At 36.0% G+C, this 15,735-nt stretch overlaps 1 protein-coding gene across 1 annotated transcript; it reads right to left on the bottom strand.

Annotated features, from left to right (window-relative positions):
- Positions 1 to 873: 873 nt before the first annotated feature.
- Positions 874 to 8,504, bottom strand: LOC108669824 (crustacyanin-A1 subunit). The gene is made up of 6 exons (XM_018157241.1): positions 8,447 to 8,504; positions 5,733 to 5,835; positions 4,322 to 4,412; positions 3,353 to 3,469; positions 2,393 to 2,532; positions 874 to 1,612 (listed from the first exon to the last, which is right to left on the bottom strand). Exons 1-6 carry the CDS (start codon positions 8,470 to 8,472, stop codon positions 1,511 to 1,513), a joined length of 579 nt encoding a protein of 192 aa, XP_018012730.1. The 5' UTR covers positions 8,473 to 8,504; the 3' UTR covers positions 874 to 1,510.
- Positions 8,505 to 15,735: the final 7,231 nt, after the last annotated feature.

The following is a 15,735-nucleotide window of genomic DNA, read 5'->3' as shown; positions in this document are numbered from 1 at the left end:
AAAATTAATTAAATGATTTAATTAATGCTCCAGCCAGATGAAGCAATACATCAAGTCTTGGTAAAATTTTAAAGCACCAACGCATCCTCGCGAGGCAACATGGAACAATTTAAAAGTAAACATGGCCGAAAATGGGGGAAATTCAGCAGCTTTTAACATGGAGCTCTGGATTTCTTACTTTAACAAACAGGAAAATTTCTAGCTTCACACAACTAAGATTCATGCTCTCGAGATAATTTCTGTATATATGCAAAAACTTGAAAATGATTCTAAAAAACACACGAATGCGACGAACCAACTTTTTTAGATCTTCACGGCCTTGGAAGTCAACCAGTAAATAATATGCGTTTGAAAATTACTTTTTAAAGACAACACTTCTAAAGAATACAGCGTCTCCGGAGTCCGATGTTACACATCTACAATGAATTTCAAATTTAATTTCCAAATTTAAACAAAATTAATTTTTACATTTTTTTATATACGAAAATTTTTTTTAATTTTCAAAATTATTTATTATGTCGATTCATGCATTGTCTCCAACTTTGCGCAAGTGTGCAAAATTTCAGATCGATTGGAGAGGTAGAAGTGTGTTAAAAATCTATTTTAAGATTTGTTGCAGACAGACAGACAAACAAACAAGAAGTGAAGTTAGAGAGAAGTGTTATAAAAACAAAATAATTTTGAACGCTAATCCCGAATTGATTAAATAACCCACACTTATTTTATTACTGTTAAAACTTTTCAACTCGTCAAAATATCTAATGGATTAATTATATCACTATCAAGCTTATTTCTTAATCGGCGTTAATCTGAGGGGCGTCAGGTTGCGAACATGAACAAAATTAATAAGATTAAAAGGCTTAAGAAACAAAATTTTACAAATGACATTTAATTTAAAAATTATAAATAGATTCGTCTTGCAAAAGGTGTTCAAAGCATTCACATAAACGATGTGTCGACGATGGATTGAATTTTTCTACCATAAAAATAAATTGACGAACAAGTGCTTGTGTAATTAATATTCTCTGAAGGATTGCTTTTTACGTGGATTAAGTGAATCTTAAATAAATTATGATTTAATTGGCTTCAAATTGTTACACGAGGATAATTAAGGCAAATATTTCATCAAAATTTAAAAGTTACGTATTTTTATATCTGCTATTTTGTGGTTGTGGGCGCTTTACAAAAAATACAATGTTGTGTTCAGCGCTCAAGAAGCACTTGGTAAACGCCCATCTTGAACATTTCTCTTTGTTACTTATTCAATGCGATTTATGAATATTATTTTAAAACAAAATATCACTAAAACACTAAAAAAGTTCATAGAATCACACTGTCCATCCTCGAAATAACCCACTATTATAAAAATTCCTATCAGTCCAAAATTCCTTTTCTCATTAAAGTGTCTTGTTCTGCAGGACAAACTACCCATTTGATGGGTGATGTTTTCACCCGTCGGGAGGTTATTCCTCAGGGGGATAATTGCACGCAGATTTCACCCGTCGGGAGGCTATTCCTCAGGGGGATAGTTGCACGCTGAGTCTTGTCGGGTGCCTTTCAGCTTACCCACGGGAACACCAGCTTCCTTCAACGCAAGCTGACACAAACCGATCTGTAAACCAAATTACGTAATGAAAATGTCTTACTTTTTATTGAAAAATAAAAAAATTGTCCTTAGTGTAAAGTCTCAATGCTGCTTGTTTCCATTTTATTAAAAAAAATGAATTCGTGCAAAGTCTGATCGATGCTTGTTTTCATGCCACATAAGACGAGCAACTCAGTGAAAAATAATTTGTCACTGAAAAGGTCCTGTTTTTGCGTTCCCACAAAAGTCCTGAAAAGCGGAAAGTCAAGAAATTGCAAAAATTCATGCAATTTTTGACAACGAGCTCATATCAAAATAATTTATGATAGGGTATTTTGCACGACAGATAAAAATTATATGTGTATTAATGGAGGTAGCAGTCAAAAACTTTGGAAAATACGCCACAAGTTCTTAATTGAACCCATTATTGAGTCTGTCCGGTGAAAGTGATAGAACATTAAAGAGCAAGCAACATATTTCATTGCATTAGGCTTTATGAGCTCGATATTAATGCTGCTCATTATTAAGTTCAAACGTGTTCAAATCAATTAGATAACTTGTGAATACAAATCAAATAAACACTTAGAACATGAATAGGTCATAGTGTTCAAATAGTGACAATTTTATTTCCCACAGCACTAGCAGAGTCTAGACGTAGACCTGATACTCTCTTTCCCAGCCCAAACTGTGTCAGGATGCCACGTTGAAGGGCTAAAAGTGCATCGCATTTTGGAAAAACCTGAATAATTTGTCTAAGTGAAGATTTTTAAATCGAGTTTTAGTGACACAAAAAAAGGCATAGTTCACCTCCCGCTTGTCGAGTTTGGGCTGGCGCGACATGATCCAAGCGAACTGCGCGAAGTGGGTACCAGCGATATCGGTGCAGGAGTACAGACACGCGTACGAAGTGTAGTCCGTTTCGAGTATTTCCAGCTTCACGGGGCGATCTGTGGTCGTAGAAAACCGGGACTTGAAAATTTACTGCGAGTTGTGACGGCAAAAAATTTTTATCTTACCAGTATGCTAACTTTCTTGGTATTTGTTACATTACTAGTGGTATAAGATCTTTGATTTTAAATTAGGCCTGTGAAGATGCACTAATCTCCGGTCAGGTCTTATCAATACACTAGAAAGTAAACAATTCATTTTGCATACCAATTTCATTCCTCCGGTCTGGCCTTTTTTCAACCTCTCGAAACAATAAATATTATCGCTCCAATTAATGGAGTTTTTCCCTTCGGATGGAAGAGATAAATTTATATCCTTCAAGGTGGTTTATGTTTAAATTGATAGTGCTAATACAAATATAGTATTTATGTCGAGCGCTAAATATTTAATCTTAAATTTTGGAAAATTTGGCATCAATCGCGAGGTAACTAAATGGGACATTTTAGAAATGGGAAATGTTGATCGAAGAGTATGTAAACTGAGGCAATGATGAGTGGTTCATGAATAGATTGAATGTCATAAAGGTATGCGGCTGTTCACTGTTTAATCAAGGGGACTGAGGTAGGGACGGAGTAAGATAACTTTTATGCAAATAATATTGTTAGTAAGAATTGCGTTGACTTGAAAATGTGAAAAAGAAATCATGAAAATTCGTATTTCGGTGATGGACAGTGTTGAACGGGCGACCACCTATCGCGAACGAGGCCCTTGTCTTAAAATTAATTTTAACTTTCTCCTAGCCACTACAGAGGCACTAAAATCCAATCGAATTACGATGATTCTCATATAATATCTGTGAAATATTGGCAGCGAGCTCACTATTGGAGGTGAGGCCAAAGGAGCCCACAGTGAGGTCGTCCATGGTCATGGGGGTGACTTTCCTGGTAAACTCATCGATGTGGTCCAAGCCTTGCGACACCATGTCCATGCCGGTCCCTGCAACGACAAAACACTTAGTATATTGCGACACCATGTCCATGCCGGTCCCTGCAACGACAAAACACTTAGTATATTGCGACACCATGTCCATGCCGGTCCCTGCAACGACAAAACACTTAGTATATTGCGACACCATGTCCATGCCGGTCGCTGCAACGACAAAACACTTAGTATATTGCGATACCATGTCCATGTGATGGTGGATGGTGTATTTCAGTCAAAGATTTCCAGCTTGCGTAGCTGCTCTCATTCGTTAGAATTCGTTCGCGCCGTAAAACATCGTAAATAATTGAAACCATTTCATTTATCTACTTATATATATAATACAACGGTAATATTTACAACTGCACAAGGTAAATTTAAAGCATTAAAAATAATTAAGGCCAGGGTGGCCTAATGGTGACAGTTCAGAGTATCAGGATTGTAGCAGAGAGGTGCGGGTTCGATCCCAGAATCGGCAAGGCGGTCCCAGTCGGTTAAGCAAAAGCCTTACTGGAGTTGCGGTTCGAGACCGCAACAAGCTGTGAATGTTCTGTGATGTTAAGAATTGGCGACAGGCCTACGGCCAAATGAACGCTGAAATCGCTATTATTTTTATATTAATCCTCGAAGTCACAAGATCCTTGTTTCCCAGTTTTCGGGAAACTTCATGTTTTAATTTTGACCTCTCTAAACATTAGGTGTTTCGAGCTAAGCCTTTTCTAATGAACTTCTCCAAACTGATGGGCTTGGGACTTTATCGAATTACATAAATTACCAGCCACGATTATGTTAATGGCAGCCTGACATTTTGTTTTTATTCCCGATAATGCTTTAACTAATTCCGATAACATTTTAACTAATCGCTACCTCCAACTCTGTAATCCAGTGTGGTGCATTTAACGGCCTTCTCCTCATCAGGGTTGCGGATGCCTCCAATGCGGAACCAGCGTCCAGTAAACTGTAAGAGAAGAGAGGCTGTGAACGTTTTCTTCTACCCAAAATTGTATTATGAAATATTTGGAGGTAGAAATAATTTTTGAATTTTAAAAATAGATGTCCGTTTGTGTTTAGGAATTTGTTTTTTGCTAATATTTTTGTACGTGGTTTTATACATTATTGCGTGGTGTACTCATTAAAAATAAAAATTCATGACGATAGCAAAAGGTAAATCAATCTAAAATTATTCGAGTACACGACAGGCGAGCATTATAGTCAAAATATCCGCTTCACAGCATTAGAGAATTCACTGAATTCAGCTGGCGCTACATTCGACCATCTTGCCTTCACACCAAGCAATCTATTCATTATGATGAAGCGGAAAGATGTCTTTAATATTATGTTATATTATGGGTTTCAATGTTTCATTTTATAATCTAATGCTAATTAAAATAGGGCGACAATTACGATAGGTTATGGCCCAAAATTAGAACAAATGCTAAACAGTAGCCATTGCACTTCTCTGGTACACAATGTAGTGGGTGAAGTGTTTTCGTCTCGAATTTATCACGTGAGGTTAATAGAACTTTTCTACCGTCCCGCCATCTGGCGGAAAATGTACAAGTTAGACATAATGTTTTTTTTTGCCTGTTTGCCTACAAGATTTAGAAACGCGTTTTATTTTTGCGATCGCACAGAGAATCGGCCAAGTATCCTATCAAAAAAATGTAATGATAACAAAATATTACATCCGTAACGTTTTGAGTTTATTCCTTGGAATTAAATTACAAATTATCTAGGGCGCAAATTGCGTCATGCAGATGCTTAATCGCCTATAATTATTGCTGCACTTCAGCCTTTTTTTTATCGTGAAACCGAATGCTAAGCGTTAAATAACAGCATGAGGTATGACAATGACATTAATTGGTGACAATCAACCAATCCACCAAACACGAGCTCATAGAAATAAGTGATAGTTTGTCCAAACAGGAACCTACTTTTCGAAGTTGTATGGGTCATTCTGACCCAGTTTAGCCTGGCTATAGCGTGCATTTATACTACGCTCGCTCCCTACTCGTGTAATAAAGTGTGTTACTAAATGAACAATATGATCCATTAATTTATCTGACTGCACGCAGCTCATCTCCTGCCAACAACTCTTTCTTTCTTTCTTTCTTATTCTGGAAACTCTTTCTTATTCTTCTCCTAGCACTGGAAACTAGTCCATAAAGCCCCTTGCCTAAACTGGGTTTAAAGGGTACCTAACTGTTTAACAGCTCTGAAAGTGAAAATCAGTAAAACGTGGTAAAGGGAAAGCGTAAATTCCCTGCCAACAACTCACCTTATTTCTGTCAAAGCCGGAGAGCGGCTGGACGCCCGTCTTGCAGCTTCCGCGTTTCAAGAAAGACGGACTGTCATTCGCGGCCGCTAGGCCTACAAAAACCCTGTAAAAAGAATTCCGAATCACAATAATGCTGATACCGCATTATAATATAATAACTGTATGATACAATGCATGATAAAGTGGCACTTAATAATATTATATAAAGTAAGAGGTTTCTTAGTGAAATTATTCGCATCGACGTCATCTTGGCTTGGGATCAAGTATATGTGCAGTACATTTCGAGCCAAACAATATTAATAAGCATAACTGTGATAAAAAAATTTAGAAATTAGTCATGCATAGGCACGATATGAGTAAAAATAATAAAAAATTGCAACTTACGATAATAGAAAAAAGTCCTTCTATTATAATATTAAACAAAGTCTTCGACGCTCGAGACAGATCTTAGACACAGAATTTAGGAATTTATAACTAGAATTTAGCGCTCCTGTCGACCGCGATTGACAAGCCACGATTAAAATCATCGAAGTTCTTGCATCAAAACTCGCGTGTTGAATTCTTTGCCATTTCTCGAGACCGGCTGTAAAAACTGGCGTAGCCACACTAAAGGGACGACGTGGCAAATTTGGCCATTGGCTGGGTAAATACAGCGGCTTGTATATACTCAGAAACATGAATGAGTCATATTGTCCATATGGTGACGCACGTTCTGCACACAGCACTAATACAGCCAATCTGGGTCAGAATGCTCCGCAAAGGAGCAAATAATGCATCGATATTTTGACAAAGCCTCACGCAGTTATCTGGTTGGGCTACGTGTTTTCTGCATCAAGGTCTCGAAAACTGGACAAACCTCACCATATTCAGCTGAACGGCATCCATCGTGAATCCTGTATTTTATTAGTATTTTATTATGTTTTAGATGAAAATTTCCCTTAATAGGAGATAATTTCGATCACACGAAACGACAGTATTAATTAATTAAAGTACTTAAATTGAAAATTTAAATAGAAAAGAAATTCGGCGTTTACAAAAATTCTAATGTGGCACAAAGTTCTAGGTCCTCTACTTAATACAGGAAATCACCTCGGTTATGTAATAGATAACCGCTATGGGTACACAGTAAATGCAGGCAATTGGTGTTCACTATTGGGGAGCACATCTTGCGAGCTCCCAGGATTTAAAGAATCACTGCGAATAGTTTCAGTTTTTTGTAGATGTAAAATGCCAATATATCATCTTGATACGCGGCTAAGATTTTATAGAGATACCCGGTTAAATCAAGGTCCTTATAAAGCCCAGTTTCTTCTACGTTCGAATAAAAGGTCAAGGATGGATTCACAACCACATTGAAATCGGGATATTTGATGGCTGTCTATGGTTAAATCAAATATTATGAAAATAAAAGCTTATTTAGACAGACTAACTTCATGCTGCTGAAAGAAACGGCTCACGTTAATATTCAATCATTTATTAAACACAGATCAAACACGCGAAAGCAACTTAATGCAGAACAATTTTCAGGATGATTTCAACCTGCGTAAGGAGACTTCAACGCGTATTAAGTGGTGATCTAACACCAGTGGTGACCAGCGACTGTTACACTTTACACCGACTATCCCTTTGAGAAGTCAACAGGTAAGATATCCCTTGTTCTATTTCTCGAATTGTGCACAAAATTTTTGAATTTAATTTTCTGTTGTGAAAGTTTCTAGATTAACTTCTCTTAACCATTACATCCTACATCCGCGTCAGGGTCAAATCCCGTCGGAATGTTATTCAATTCTTTAGTACTTATTCGTTCTTTTCTTACTCGGTGAAAATGTTCAGGTTAAATTTGTGTGCAGTTTGTCCAAGTGCAATCGTGGGCGAGAAATTGAATTGAAATTTCATATTTTAATTTTGGACTTTCATTTGAATTTTTAAATTAAAATCTGTGACTTTGAGAAACTAGTGAATTTTTGAAATTTGCTCGCAATTTTGACATCATATATGAAATTGTTATAAATAAATGTATTGTAAATTTTATGTACTTTTTCATGAAAGAAGTTAAAATTTCTAACTTAATATTATCAATTTATTAAAATTAATCCGTGCGTAATTATATAAGCTGCCAAATTTTTTATAATGAAATTTTTTATTGTAGTTTGTGAAGCTGGGCTGAAAAATCTTTGGATTAATAAATAAATATGTACTCATTAGGGCGATTCCGATTATTTATTTTAGTAAATCTTCAACCTTTTTGCCACTTAAATTGTTTGTAAAACACTACTATACCTAAATGAAGATATTCACAGAAGAATGCGATGCTTTGATTTAAATCACTAAATCGATTATTTGAATTGATTTTTCATCCTTATGACTGTAGAAATATTTCCTGGATTCCACGAACATATAAAGTTTAGTGATCAAGATAATACCAGTTTTTTTAAAAAAGTTAGGGCAAATTAAAACGAGATCGTTCACGACATTGAGTGGGCGATAATGGTAACTAGTAGAATGTGAACCAACGAAGCGCTCACTTCAAGGTTTTGCGCGCAGCAATGCATATGGGGCACTAAAGTTTTAACAGTACAGGTTGCCAAAATGAGGGTTTTTATATAATTATTTCAGCAAAATATAGTACACGAAAGCAGGTTGTTCTCAAATTGATTCCCAATTTGACTTTAAATACTTGAACAATGGCCTGCGTTAAAGTTTTTGATACTGACCAAAGAATAGCCGCGACCGTCTGCATCTTCTCTAGGTGGCACTTGGAACACGACTGACCGAAGGCTGCCCTCTAGGCTTCAGTATCTCAATTACCTTATTAGGTTCTCCTAGTTTATTGTGCTGCACGAGCAAGTCTCTCAAGTAGACATTTCTGCTGTAGGGCACTCTGCCACTAGCTGTAAATTCATTAAAAAAAATCCGTTACGAATAATCACGTTACGCATGAATTTTTTTCCCGTCTTCATCTCATTCGCAACCTTAACGATCGCAATTCGCAAAACACCCTTACCTGTCTTGTGTTCTTTAAAGAATTATACTGGATGCCCCTTCAAGTTTTAAAGTTCTTAAAACGATATTTATCTTTGTAGTTAAATTTTCAAGTTAATAAATCTAATAATTCTAAACGAGAAAAAATTAAATGCATTACCTTGTCACTGTAGGCTATTTTCCATTACACTTTAGGAGCTCTACGATCACCCAACTGACATTCATGGCTTCAAGCATTGAATTCAGTCAAGATGTACCCACAAATTATTCATAACAACGAATTTATTCTTTAATATACTGTATATAAAAACTAATCATTGAATTATAATAGATCATTACGTAACGCCCTCAACGTAACCTAGCGCTGAACGCTCTGTTATGTAACGAACTACTAGACAGCCAATGCCCTTATATTTTAGTAGTGAGCGTCGTCTGAAGAATTCAGGAGCAAATCCCGCTCTTCAGTAACGTCGGGACTTGAATAAAAACTGCGGTATAATGCCAGTCATGTACCTCCAGGTTCTATACCGCGTCCACACCTTGAAAATTCTGCATGATTTCTTTTCATAAATTGAGATTATATACAATTTGCACCTCAATTATTAACGGTTCTTTTTAATTCTTTGGACAAATAGAAGGCAAAAAGTGTTTTCCCGAATTTGTCAGTTGTAAGACTCGATATAACTGGCAGCGACATCGCGGGTTATACAAGCGATGTTATACAAGCGATGCTCATTAATAAATTATGAAAGCGATGCTCATTAATATATTGTACAAGCGATGCTCATTAATAGGTTAAACACCATAAAAAATTGCTGAATGCATTTTTTTGGCCTTAGCGTATCGCTGGAAGATCAACACCTACACACATTATAAGTCATATCAACAGTTACGTAACCAAGTGAGAAAACCACGCACACGTTGCACACACACAACACATCAATAAATAATTAAATGGTAGCTAAATCTTTGCCTTGAATTTTGTATCTTTGTATTGCTAGTCAACCTTTTTTTAAATGAGTTAGGTTTACCACAAATTAGTTGAATGTCATGGAGGAAACGAGAATTGAAGTAAAATGTAACCTAGTTTACTTGACTCTCACTTTGCAAGACCTTCAGGTTCATCACGAGTCATCTTAATCTTAAAAAACCTTTCTTGTTAAGCAGCGAACCATATCAACTAGTGTTTTATCAATACACGCGCTCCTGCACTAATGCTTCAGTCTGGTACTGGAAAAAATATCCTCTATTTAAAGTTTTTAAATAAGACTTGAGCCGCTCCTATTGAAGCTTTGAATCCCAACACATCCTACTTTTTTGCAGCGCTTAATCAAGATAGAACCCAACCTCAATAAAGCTTTTATTCTTGATTCTTAGACGCTCAGGTGGAATTGGTTCACAATGGCACTAAGATTTTTTGCTGAGCAGACCTCAAGGCCGAAATGTTTTTTTTTAACAAGATCAAATAAGTTGCTGTAGAAAAAGTATAAAATAATTCATCAACTATGATAATTTATAACAATTCATCATTTGAATTATCCAGTTTATCCAGTAAATGTATTTTTGAATTAATATTTAATATATTACTTACGCAGTATTAATATATTAACCGGCTGAAAATCTCTGTCACAGTTCTAGGCAACTAGCAGAGCCATTTTTTCCTCGGTTATCGACGCAACTTGATATGTGCACTCAAATAATGAAAACTTTATTAACCATGCATTTTAATCGCTTAACAAATCTAAAGAATGTAATTTCAATCGATTTCCTTCAATTTTTTCAAGTTAAGGCAATATTTCTTACCCGTGGAGGTACGAAAACTGAGCAATATGTTTTGTTAAACCATAGTTCGTTTAATTCATAACTGTGAAGTTTTTATTGCATTGCAAGTGCATTCAACCGTAAATGAATGTTAATAAATCGGACCAGTAGTAATGTATCCATATTTAAAAAAACTTTTAAATATGGAGTGGAGGACTCCGTGGAGTGTTCCATTTGCTCATAAAAAATATATTTTCGCCAGGATTTCAGGGTAAGCTACTCCAAATAACCCAAACAACAATTTCCAAAAAGTACCTGGAACTCAGGGAATATTCTTTATTATTCCGCATAAAATTTCGATCCAGACTTTTCTTTTCATATGAAAAATTCTAACGAAAAAAAAAACTTTTAAATGTGGAGTGGAGTAATCCGTGGAGTGTTTCATTTGATCATAGAAAATACATTTTTGCCAGGATTTCAGGATAAGCTACTCCAAATAACCCAAACAATAATTCCCAAAAAGTACCTGGGAATTAACATAACTCATAACATAACATAACATAACATAACATAACATAACATAACATAACATAACATAACATAACATAACATAACATAACATAACATAACATAACATAACAAACATGGTGAAGATGTGTTCTAACCGCAGGCGAAAGATCAATCTTCCAGGCAATGAGGTGTTGCTGATGTATCAATTATCAATTTATATTATAGGTACACGTCGATCAGTATCAGATTCAAAATCCACGTTAGTCACTCTTTTGTATAGAGTAGCAGAGTTTGTTTATAGTGCAGAGACTTAAGCTACGCATAAGTGTAAACCATTCACCGATGATAAATAGCTTTTTAGATAATAGTTTATTTAATAATAACCTAAAACGGAATTCATGTATGCACCGTTGTTTATGTAGGGCAAAGAATACAATTATACTATAAAACTAAAAATAAAAAACTTTGCTGATATGTCAAATCATATGCAATATAACCTCTTGCGATTATCTAACTTTAATTGAACAGTAATTTCATGATTGCACCTAAAATTTCGGCCTATTTAAATGCGCCGGAAAAACAATAAGGTTTACTGTCCTTGTTGTCCTTATTATGTGTTTACTGCGTACTCTTATTTTGCATTATTTGCTCTGTGTATTCATAGAAATGCGCAAAATATTCGCCTTAATATTCCTCACCGTCTATTGCCTATGCATTGTTAGTGAAAAAATGTTTAAGCTATAACGTTGTATTTAGATTAGAACATCGGCATTTCGATTGCAAGTTCGTGATTCTGCACAGACCAGGAAGTTCCGTGCAGAGGAAGCAAAAACTTTGATTGGGACAACAGGAAGTAAAGTCAAATTCCTCGTCGTAAATCATTGCATTTATTTCATACAACATCGTAAACTTGTGAAACACGTCTATTTAGCTTAATTTTGTGTTATCAGAGGTCTAAAAGTTATTGCAAAATATTGTTCGAGTTTTAAGAAATGTTTACGTGTTTATATGGATCATACTTTCGATATTTCGTATTTTAAAGATTAGTACAATTTTTCATGTCATTATCGAACATGACTTATTGGTCGAGGATAAAGGAAGGTAAATAAAATAAATAGGATAAATTGATGGGTTTAAATTCAATTCATAAAGCGTTAAATTGCTCTACTCTATCGGTCATCGAATTTCCCGGTTGGAAACTGACCGACTCGAGGTGCATGATTGATGCGCCGAGCGCCGTTCGTGTTTTGGTCTTTTTATTGCGTGTGATGCAAGAACTTTTCCTATGATATGCGCACAACAATGCACATGCAGAGCAAAAATCTTCACTCAATTAGTACGCGTCGCGCGATTCACTGCGTTTCCACAATGGCTTGGGGAACCGAATACAGCACGCAGCCGGTCTTACTCGAGCTTCTCAATTTTCGCAGGAAAAATAAAATTTCCTCAAATCCCCTAGTAAGATCTGCAGAGGTTTATTTCTGATGTGCTTCAATTTTTTTAAGGAACTGAACGCATTTTCGATGCGCTATTTTAATAGACTGCTAAGCTAAGCCCAAAATTGGTTCGTAATGCAAGGGAATTAATTTTTTTCCCGCCCTAGAGGCAGAGCCACTCCTCAATATTAACCGAAAATTCCAACTCAAGTCACACAACAATAAAGAACTCGCGTTGGCGGAACTTGTTGTTTAATCGCCAACATTTAGTTTCGTGTATCATGTGTCTTTTGTATAATATTATTGAAGTAGCCACAGCCACTCATTTTTAGGAGTCCGATGATAATTATAATGGAGCAATTATGGTGCATATTAAGAACGTGTTATTAGGTAACAATGCCCAGCGGCCACCCGTTCGTCCTGCTCCGTTTTAAACACACGGCGTTCACCAACACAATGTACGAGCGGCCACGCGTTCGTCCTGCTCCGTTTTAAACACATGGCGTTCACCAACACAATGTACGAGCGGCCACGCGTTCGTCCTGCTCCGTTTCAAACACACGGCGTTCACCAACAACAGATCCAAGCAGCGATCCGGCCGTCCAGCTCGGTTTTATTGCAACTATGGCTACATTTCACGTGCCATAAGCGACTGTCTTACGAAAATATTCCAGCGCCAGGAGGCGGCGGTAAAAGTGGAAAACTGTTGAGAAACAATCCCCATTTGTTATGTGCATATTTCAGCAAGCAACTATATTGCAGAGAAAAATTTTAATGAATGCTTTGTGCAATTTACTGTCGAAATTCTTGTTTTTAAAGCCCAAGTTTACAATAATAAATAGTTTTCCGCCTTATTTCAACATGCAAGTCAAGGCATAAATTACATAGCCAAGGATTGGAGTTCGTGTGAACTAGCGTTTCTGAATGAGTTTGTTGCATATTTACATAATTACTCGTGTTTAAATAATTTAAATTGATAATGACTCAACAAAGGAATTGAGAACAAAATATAGCTTTTTACTTCTATAGAGGGCATTAGGATTTTTGGGCCAGGTAAAATATATTAAATTTAGTCAGCCACAGCCGGTGTTTTTCATCACAGAATCCATTGACCCTTTTTTCTTCAAGATTCTTTTTTTGACAAAAATATAAAATATATTCGATGAACATCAAGGAAAAAACTATATCCACACATTTAGGTACCTACTCGCACTGCAATAATATTTTATTTACATCTTATGATTTCCCAACATATAATAAAACGCTTGATGGTAGTATCATTTGGTGCGTTAATCAAGTACGTTTTTATATAAATTTCATATATGCAAACCGCACAAAAAATGCTTACTTTGCCTTCTTTCATATACTAAAAGTATTGAGATACTTGTCTTAAAAACGCGTACAATTCATCTCCTCTTGAAATTGTTGATAGATATAGGTTCGTTTGTCGATTTCTCAATACTTTAGGTTATAATTTTTTTGACCTGATGATAGCGCTGGCCGCCGAAACGTTTTCATTGAAGATATGATCAATTTCCTATCGTTTTCTTTGCTTTTCAGTGCTTAATATCATTTATTGTAAACAATATTATCGTGACTCTCATTGCATGGGAAGGTCCAGGGCGTTCACATTACGTTAAAGTCAAGATTTTTTTCCGACACTCTCAACGCTGCGTCAGTGAAAGTATGATGACCGTCTACACTCGTCGCGTTCTCTTAAATCAATAAATCTCTTTATTCAAGTCATGCTAATTTTGTAGCATGGATTATCAAGTATACGGAAATGGTTTTGTTTCTGAATTAGATTCAATGATTAATTTGTTCGTGTATCTGAAATTGGCCGTACATTGCCACAAAAATTCTTATTATAATTTCATCGAGAAAATACACTTTGCTATAATTCGTTCAGGTGACAAATTGGCCCCGTCATTTTTGATATTAAGTTAGCTTTACTCTAGATTTATATTGAACAATTAATTACCAAAGATGCCAATTCTCCGGAGTCTACTATGGAACTTTTTGTGGGGGTTTGAGGAGGTGTAAGCGAAAGCAGCGCCCGTATTAGCGAGGTACGATTGTTGCCAGAGGGTAGGGACAGATGGACGCTATCAATAACTATAATAATAATAATAACAATAATAACAATGATAATAATAATAATAATAATTATAATAATTATAATAATAATATTACTATTAATAACAACTCTATGAATAATAATTTTCACAGGCGAAAGCAGCGCCGAAGGACAGATGGACGCTATCAATAAAAACTGTTATACATTAACAGCATGAACTGGGAGATGGTAGTCAGGCTAATATTCCTGCACACATTTTCTGCTTTTATTCTCTAATAGCAAGACAAAATAATTAACAAAATGCTCAAATCTTTTCGATCCGTCTCTTTTCGCAACTAATTTGTATTTCGCACAGATGACGGACTTACTTGCAACTTACTTCCAACAAATCTATATTATATAATATTATGTAATACTATGTTATTTTATTTGACCACATCTCCTGATTAATTTATTCAACAGAACAATATTTCGCCGAATTTGATAATAAGTAAAATCACTGATCCCGTTTATGTGATTTATTCAACATTTCTTCTGCCTAATAATCGGGTCAGTGACTCCAATGACGACTACGACATATTTTATCACGCCACTGACATATTTTATCGTGTCACTGTGGAGGAATCGCCAAGCAGATGCCCTGGCCCGTCTCAGCAGCGCAGGGCCGGAGCGTTGAGGTCGCTTCACTCGGTCACCGTCGCTCGCGCTGAGCGCATCACTTTCGCTCTCATCTCACCGCTGCCTTCTGGCGCCAGACTTAGAGAATTAGAAAATTAATCTCAGCTAGACGCTGAAATTATATTGAGTGAACACCGCACAACGTGAACGTTTATACCATGTATTTTTATATATTTAATAGTGAAAAATTCTTCTCATCTGACCGCTGCCTTCAGGCGCCAGCCTTATAGATCCTGAAAAGTAATCTCAGCTAAACGCTGAAAGGATATTAAGTGAACACCGCACAACGTGAACGTTTATACCATGTATTTTTGTAAATTTAATAGTTAAAAAGTTTGAATTCTAGTGATGAGGACTGAATGCCGATACGCAATTTTCGCATTCGGATCGTTGATAAATTTTCAAGTCTGCTTCCATTGTTGTGGTGCAAACGCGGCAGGAAGACATTAAATTCGAAGAAACCGAAACTATTTAAGTAAAATAAATCGTGATGAACAGTTGTTAATTTTTCCAACGCCATTCACCAACGAGGGCGCGATGGTATAAAACTGGAAATGAA

Source organism: Hyalella azteca, unplaced genomic scaffold (assembly GCF_000764305.2).
Source record: "Hyalella azteca isolate HAZT.00-mixed unplaced genomic scaffold, Hazt_2.0.2 contig10992, whole genome shotgun sequence".
Taxonomy (NCBI): domain Eukaryota; kingdom Metazoa; phylum Arthropoda; class Malacostraca; order Amphipoda; family Hyalellidae; genus Hyalella; species Hyalella azteca.
Note: the sequence above shows the minus strand (reverse complement) of the source record. Positions and strands in the feature narration are given on the sequence as shown.